The sequence below is a fragment of the Morone saxatilis genome, unplaced genomic scaffold (assembly GCF_004916995.1).
Source record: "Morone saxatilis isolate NCDOM2014 unplaced genomic scaffold, NCSU_SB_2.0 Contig24, whole genome shotgun sequence".
Taxonomy (NCBI): Eukaryota; Metazoa; Chordata; class Actinopteri; family Moronidae; genus Morone; species Morone saxatilis.
Window position 1 is genome coordinate 15,937,135 of NW_023339807.1, and position 8,026 is coordinate 15,945,160.

The window sequence follows — 8,026 nt, forward strand, 5'->3', positions numbered from 1 at the left end:
AGAAAGTATCTCAAAACTCAAAAGTATAGTATTTAAGGCAATGTACTTAGATACTCTGCCTTAATGAAAACATATGGATGGAACAAGTTGATTTTCAAATCTGAATTTGGTAAAAAAAAAAAAAAAACCTGTGTGCTTTTATATCACATTGTTTTTTTCTGATGGTGTCTGTAGAAGCTTCCCTTTGCTTTCATTACAGGAGGCAGCTAAAATGAATTACTCTAATTCAAGTCACCTGTGCTGTGGCAGAGATATTGTTTTCATTATATTCTGTCAGTAATATGTCAGGTGTATTTGTGTTTCGTCTGCTGTGTTTACAGGAAGCTGCGGGAAGCGATGAACGCTCAGAAGAACGCAGAGAGAGCAACTATGAGAGCTCACTTCAGGAGAAAATATCAGCTGTCTGAGGTCAGTTGAACATCCACTTCAATGTGTTTCATAACATACTGAATGACTTTGAAAGTTACACATCTGTTTTTTAAAATTAATTTTCTGTTTTAAAGTAAACAAATTTTTGATTTCAAACACATTTAAGCCACTTTTAACTGTCCTGTTCACCACAGAGTATAAGATGCTACACCAACTTAATTAAATAAACTTAGTGGTTATATACCTGATTAACCTAAAAACTGTGTAACATTCAACCATGTACAAACCTTTATTTGTTACAAAAATACAAAAATAGGCATAATATATCACCACCTGTATTTTGATGCAGTTTCAGCTTCAGACTTCTAAACTGTATGCCAACAAAGACAAAGTCATACTTAAGAGGTGTATTTTTATTTGTTGTAAATATACTCAATGTTGGTGTTGCATGGGCATTAATAATATAGACAAATAGGTCTAGTTGTTATTATTTTGACACACTTTCAGCCTTTCAACCCTCTTCTTCTGGCTTTCCTTTGCTATTAGAGCTCCAAGGACACAAACCACCTGAGGTCTGCTGGAGGGAAAGTGTCGCTCCCCCATGAGCTGTCGAGGATCATTCATCGTGAAACCAAAACCAAGGACAATGGCTTCAACCTGCTGAGTGCCTTCCAAGGCCTCAGCTTCGGCCCAGCGGCACTCACAGGGAGGAAACACAGCAAGACGTCCACTTATACACCAGCGAGGGGGGACTCTTGTAAAGTCATGTGATCAATACGTGATTACAGGGCTGATCGGCACACTGCCTTCTGGTTGTGTTAGTTGGTAAAAGACATGCAGGGAGAATGCCATCATACATGATTGCTGCTCACAAACAAACAAACTGCATCATCTTACATGAACATACAAACTCAGTCCTGTTACCATGGTTACAGCATCAAAAGTAAAAGTAGAGAAATGGTCCCAGAGAGTGTTTTATTATTTTATATGATTAATATTAATTAATATCAGCATGTGTTTGTAGCATCGCTAGGTTGTAGAACCTAAAAATAACCTGTTCATGAGCTCCAAAACACAGCTCGGCTCACAGCTTTGATGATACATACATTTTCTAGCTAATCTGACAGTTTTTAAATAGTTTATTTACCTTAAGAAGTAGGACATTTTTGTCAACACATAAAGGATCATTTAAATCATTCAGTTTATAAATTTCAAAGATTCAAAGGTTTTCACTGGAAGTGAAGGGTATGAATTTACAACTAGTAACTGAAGCCTCTGAAATGTAGCATAAAAGCATAAAGTTGCATAAATTGGAAGTACAAGTACCTTGAATTTACTTGAAAAATTAATTTTAAATGTACTTAGTTACTTTCCACCACTGCCTGTTACACACAATGACATCGTGTCATTCAGACTTTCTTTCTGTACTTATTTTTTGTTTGTTTTGTAGCAAGAATAACACAGCCAAATGGTTGAATATCTTCTATAAAATAAACTAAATGTAAGTAGGTTGATCAAACCTGTAAATGTAATGAATTCCCCGATAATAACCTTATTAATACACCAGTCAGTTAAAGTTAACTCACAAGTGGTGTTAGGTTTTAACTGATAATACAATAATGATATTGATTAATAAAAGAATAACACATTTTTGTGTTATATTAGTGGTCAATATAATTACTAGATTATCATTTACATTTAGATCCTCCTTGTTATATTCTAATTGTTATTATTTTATACTGTTATATTATCTAGAAGCTACTGTAGCTAGTTTTGTCTTACAGGGTTGTCTGATATAGATCCAACTGTGTGATCTATACACAAGTAAGGAACCTCAGGGTAACATTTTATCACACATTCACACAAGTAATGAAAGAACATTTAATACACTTATTTTATATGAATTATTAACTGTTTTGCTGTTTCTTTGTGAATAATCTGTATCACATTTGAGCCAAATTGTATTTGTAACATTTATTAACCTGATAGTTTTAAGTTATTAGTTTATTCTCTTGTTTTCATTGAGTGGATACAGTGTGTAAAAAGTCTCAAGCTGCTTATTAAATGTTTTTATACAACAGGAAGCAGAAAACCTACAAACTAACAAATGCACAGTTTATTAGCTCTGGAAAAGAACTTGTAATAAAGACATGTTTGACCAGCTGGGCTCACTCTTTTTTCGGCCTTTACGTGTGTGTGTGTGTGTGTGTTTTAGATCAGCCTGACATTTGGGCTCTGTTGTGATACTCTTGAACTCTGTTCTTCACATCCATAAATCATCATCTGCTATCAGTTCATCAGAGCAATAGAGCATGCTCAAGGATATAGGGTTGAGGATGAAGGAGGGAAATAATCAGTCTATTCACGACAACGAGGGTTGCAACAACTCTGGATGAGACCGACAAGCACATCTGGTTTGGACCATGAGGAGCATGTACATCCGAGTGACTGTGTGCATCAGAGCACAGGGCACCCGAGGGTCCAGAAATCTGCTTTGTGGTGCTGCACCACAACGAGCTCTTTGTCTGACTGCAGCAGGGACGGTGGTAGATGGAAAGTTAGAGGGGAGGAAAAGAGGTGAGAGTACAGGAGTTAGAAAGAGGGGTGTGGATGGACGGGTGCGGAGCTTTGAGGAGATCCCTCACACAGGTAAGAACGGCTGGGTCAACTTGGTGAAGTTCTTCAGAGAAGATCGTTTCCGGCACATCCACAAGCACATGGAGAGGACCTTCAACGCCCTCGGCCCCATCTACAGGTAGCAGGATAGATAGTGGGATGATGGGATAGGTGTGGCATTGCTTTTAGAATAATGAACTTAAGTATTGATCATCAAAGTGTGTGTTTTTGTAGCAGTAGGGCATAGAGTTTACACCATAGCCTTTCTGTGTGTGTGTGTGTGTGTGTGTGTGTGTGAAGGGAGCATGTGGGCACCCAAAGCAGTGTGAACATCATGTTGCCGTCTGACATCGGTGAGCTTTTTCGCGCAGAGGGCCTGCACCCCCGACGGATGACCCTGCAGCCCTGGGCAACACACAGAGAGATACGCCAGCACAGCAAAGGAGTCTTCCTCAAGTCAGTACCACACCTCATGTTGTAGTGAAGTCCCCACTATGTATGTCATACAGTTTTAGAGTTATGACTTGGTTTAAAGTTAGGTCTATGTTCAGGGTTATGCAGCTAGTATTATTATAGATTAGGACTCCAGTGAATGATTATGAATGTTCCCCTGAGTGGTGGAATCAAGTTTCTGTGTGTGTGTTTAAGTGCATGTAATCACTTGCCATCATCATCTTGCTCATTTTTTTTGGGTCATTCAATCAGCTGTGGAACATATTCAGCTACAACCTTGTTACTGTAGCTTTTTAAAACTCTTATATGTTGAATATTAATGTGATTGTAGCATCTTTCAAATTATTCTGATGGTTTTTGTTTGTATAAAAATCAGCCAATTCCAGTAAAAATTGGTGCAGCTTGTGTTGCTTTCTTCTTTCTTGGGAAAGTCACATGAGACTCAAAAGCAGCAGAAGCAGAGATATCCCGACTTTCAGTCTCTAATATAGGTAAAACCACTGGATTTTACAGTTCCCATAATTCAAATAATGATATTGTTTCTTTTACCTGCCCACAGCTTTAAAACTCCACACTCCCTGCTTGGAACGCAGGCTTTCTGTTTATAAATTTGCAGTGTTCAAGCTAAAGATGAGATAATCCTGCAGAGATCATCAGGACTATGTTGTCAGCAGTGGTGTAGTGGTGCCTGGAGAATTGGGTATACTCCTTATTTTATGGCCCAAATTTTATTTTAAAGTGGCCCATCCAGCAAAGGATAAATGAGTGAGGTATTCCTTATTCCTTACTCCAATTGGAAATTGGGAAAATTGGACAACTAGGTCATGCATAAAATTCAGCTTGCAGAACACACCAGAATGATGTGCATCAAAGAAGAAGTGGGTATACCCAATACCAACTTATACTCTGTATACCTGTGTATACCCTGCAATATACCACTGGTTGTCAGACTTTAGAAAGATCTCCAGAAACACAGGATATAAAACTGTTTTCACAGGCAAGTTCTCATCATGATGAGTGAACTGGCCTTTATGTGTAAGAGTGCCCCTTTCTGAAAGCATTTGAAAATCAATTATGTCCTTCCTCCAGACAGAAAATGTCTGGAGGGTACACAAACCAACTACAAAAAGGCAAAAATCACCACAAAGAGATACATCTTTCAATCCCCATGAATACAAGATTGCAAGGACACGCAAAACAACTGAAAAAAGACCACAAAGAAAAGTAGAATGACCACAAATAGAAACAAAACAACTACAAAATGACTACAGAGACACACATATTTTAAGACTCCGTGACAAGACTATAAAGAGGCACAAAATGACCACCATGAGTCGTAAAACAACCACACAGAGATGGAAAATGACTACAAACCACATTGTTTGTGTGCTTTTGTGTCTCTGTAAGCCTGCATGTCTTTGACATCTCATAATGCCACGGTCTTAGGTTATCACAGTAATAACTGGATGGATAATGGTAAAGTTGGGTAGAGGTTTACACAGAAATTGATAGAGGAACAGACTTTGACACAGCACCTCTACTTTACAAATATTTAAGCAAAACAACGGCACATCTGCTTCAGACCCAGTTTCACAATGACAGAGGAGAGGCGAAACGGGACGACTTTAATGCCTCGGTCCAAATCTTCTCTCCACAGGAACGGTGAGGAGTGGCGAGCTGACCGTCTACTGCTCAACAAGGAGGTTATGATGACTTCAGCAGTAAAGCGCTTTCTACCCCTGCTTGATGAGGTGGCGAGGGATTTCTGTCGAATGCTGCGGGCGAGAGTGGACAGGGAGGGAAGAGGCGAGGAGCGGAAACGCAGTCTCACCCTGGATCCCAGTCCTGACCTCTTCCGCTTCGCACTGGAAGGTCGGAGGTCATCATCCCCAGTGATCTGTGACATGTGGTCTATTCCTATGTGTGATTGCACACTTTAAGTACACATTAATTCCTGTTTTATTTACACTGAGGCCATAAAGTTATGTCTGGAAAAGTGTAGAGAGGTGTAAGAAAATGAGGCTCTGATGGGGATATCCCACCACCCAACAGTCTCCCTTTTCATCCAGCAATGATCGACCTTGAGGCCTGGGGGAGGGCAGGGTATGGATTAATGTCACCTTCTTCGTTTCATTCACCTTAACAATCAGCTCTTTTTGTTGAGTCACAAATGCTGACGTAGGCTGTGACAGTGTCTGACGTCAGAGGAATTATACAATCTGCAGGAGCATCACCGTCTTCAAATCTTTAAAAAAAACAACCCCTTCCACCCTGCTAATACCTCACTGCCTCCGCTGTTTCTGTTCTCAGTTTAAAATATTCTCACCTCGTATGAGAATCAAACCTCATTTTAACCTGAGGGCATATCTGTCGTTAACATATTATAGATGTAGGAGGTCAAGGAGAACATGCACCTTTAAAAATAGAAACACCAACAAAGATGATCAAAGCTGCAGCATTCTTTCACCAGGTCTGCTCCTTTCATGTGCCTATCTGCAACATGCCACATTCAGTGTGAATGCGTGTGTGACTCAGTGTGCCGTTCACTTGCATGCATCTGTGTGTGTGTGTATGTGAGAGAGAAAGAGAGAAAGAGTGTGGGTAGGGGGGAGAGTTGATGACTTTGAGTCATGCTGGTTTGCGCTTAATGGACCACAGCTCTTGAAGCCAGGTGCTAAGCCGGGATAGGACTAGACCCCCAAGAAACTCTATTCCAGTGATGTGTGGTTAATATAAAACAAGCAGGTCTGATAGGTGATGGATGTCTGGTGTAGGAGAGACAGTTCCTCTGAGACAATGTATGTGCTCAGGAAACAAAATTGTCTATCTGAGTGGAGCTGGACTGGAAAAATACAGCATATTTTCTCGCTGTCACAGAGAAAAATGTCTTTTAATGGTAACTATGTAAAAACGTATGTATTTTTTGGGCTTGTAATCCTTCAAAGCTTACATTTAAAACATAAGAATATGAGTCAAGGGGTTTTATAATCTACTTAAACCTACTACAAGGAGTTTTTCAACTGGTTATGAGTCTAAATTTCATACTAATGCCTCTATATGACCCACATAAGCAAATGAGACCATCAATGAGAAGATTATTTCTATACGGTTATTTTTACTGCCTGCCACCAAGCCGGATTCCCCTTTAAATCAAGATTCATGACACAAGGTGGTGGAAACACTACCGCTTTCGTCCACAAGGGCCACCAGAATTAAGATACATATAATATAACATATTTTCTTGTTTTAGCCTTTTTTTAATTTTCTGAATGTTTGCTTGCTAACATCAGTTATCTCTTACCCTCCTCCCCCCTGTAGCCAGTTGCCATGTGATCTATGGGGAGCGTATTGGCCTCTTCTCCTCATCTCCCTCCATGGAGTCCCAGAAGTTTATTTGGGCAGTGGAGGAAATGCTGGCAACCACCCCTCCTCTCCTCTACCTGCCCCCTCGCCTGTTGCTCCGCATTCGCGCCCCCCTGTGGACCAAGCATGCCAGTGCATGGGATCACATCTTCAGCCACGGTAGGAGGAGCTGAAGGCCTTCACTGGACTCCTAAGTCTACGGGAATAATGGATCATATCACCTACATATCTAGTTTATGTAACCCTCTTAAATCTATTTCAGTAATTCCCCTTCACTACTTTCATCTTGCCTATCTTCCTGTCCTGGTATTCTTCCAGCGGAGGCGAGGATTCAGAGGGGGTACCAGCGACTGTCATCCTCCAAGGATCTAGGGTCTGAGGCTGGAGCACCAGGAGCCCAGTACACCGGGGTCCTGGGCCAACTCATGGAGAAAGGGCAGCTATCTTTGGACCTCATCAAAGCCAACATCACTGAGCTGATGGCCGGAGGGGTTGACACGGTGTGTGTGTTGGCTTTGTGTTTGGCTTGTGTTTATATGCCTCACCCCAACTGATTCCATGTCACCTCTCATCCCATCCTCTCTGCAGACAGCAGTGCCCCTGCAGTTTGCTCTGTTTGAGCTGGGCCGTAACCCGGAGGTGCAGGAGATGGTGAGGGAGCAGGTGAGGGCGTCATGGGCTCAGGCTGGTGGTGACCCTCAGAAAGCCCTGCAGGGGGCGCCACTACTGAAAGGCACAGTCAAGGAAATTCTCAGGTATATAATAACCAATCCTTATTTATGAATATGCAGCATATGAGCACAAAATAAACTAAAATAATGACACAAAACAGTCTCAAGTTTTTAGACCTCTTATCCACTTATTAACTTTTCCAGAGCTTTCAACCATATCACAACAGTGGATGGAGTTTGTTCATTTGTCCTAAAGATGGATCTGTTGACACGTGAGCCCAGTTGTTCTTGGGTTAAAGCAGTTTTTAAAGTGCTTTTTAACAAACTACGGAGCTCCCATATCAATAGAGCCATCTCGATAAGCCCTGGAAACAGTAGCGGTTTTGGGCAGCGGGCAGCTGCCCAGGGCGGCAGTTTTTCATGACATGGGGGGGTGGCACGAGCACTTACAAAAAAAAAACCTCTGCGCCCACTACAGCTGCAAGCGCCCCTGCTTGCTGAGAAGATGCCGTGCACACAAGCTGTGTTAGAAGGGGGCGGGGGACAGTTCACCT

The 8,026-nt window shown here is 41.3% G+C and overlaps 2 protein-coding genes across 2 annotated transcripts in view; both read left to right on the forward strand.

The window, feature by feature from the left end:
* LOC118335912 (complexin-3-like) overlaps nucleotides 1-1,140 on the forward strand; it is a 1,832-nt gene extending 692 nt beyond the window's left edge. Inside the window, exons 2-3 of the mRNA XM_035672410.1 lie at nucleotides 325-408; nucleotides 916-1,140. Coding sequence (XP_035528303.1) covers nucleotides 325-408; nucleotides 916-1,140 — 309 coding nt within the window. The remainder of the gene's footprint in view (nucleotides 1-324; nucleotides 409-915) is intronic.
* A 1,623-nt stretch (nucleotides 1,141-2,763) lies between these two features.
* Nucleotides 2,764-8,026, forward strand: part of LOC118335911 (cytochrome P450 11B, mitochondrial) — a 6,915-nt gene continuing 1,652 nt past the window's right edge. The window contains exons 1-6 of the mRNA XM_035672409.1: nucleotides 2,764-3,124; nucleotides 3,286-3,441; nucleotides 5,096-5,310; nucleotides 6,757-6,960; nucleotides 7,120-7,301; nucleotides 7,390-7,556. Coding sequence (XP_035528302.1) covers nucleotides 2,793-3,124; nucleotides 3,286-3,441; nucleotides 5,096-5,310; nucleotides 6,757-6,960; nucleotides 7,120-7,301; nucleotides 7,390-7,556 — 1,256 coding nt within the window. The 5' untranslated portion in view covers nucleotides 2,764-2,792. The remainder of the gene's footprint in view (nucleotides 3,125-3,285; nucleotides 3,442-5,095; nucleotides 5,311-6,756; nucleotides 6,961-7,119; nucleotides 7,302-7,389; nucleotides 7,557-8,026) is intronic.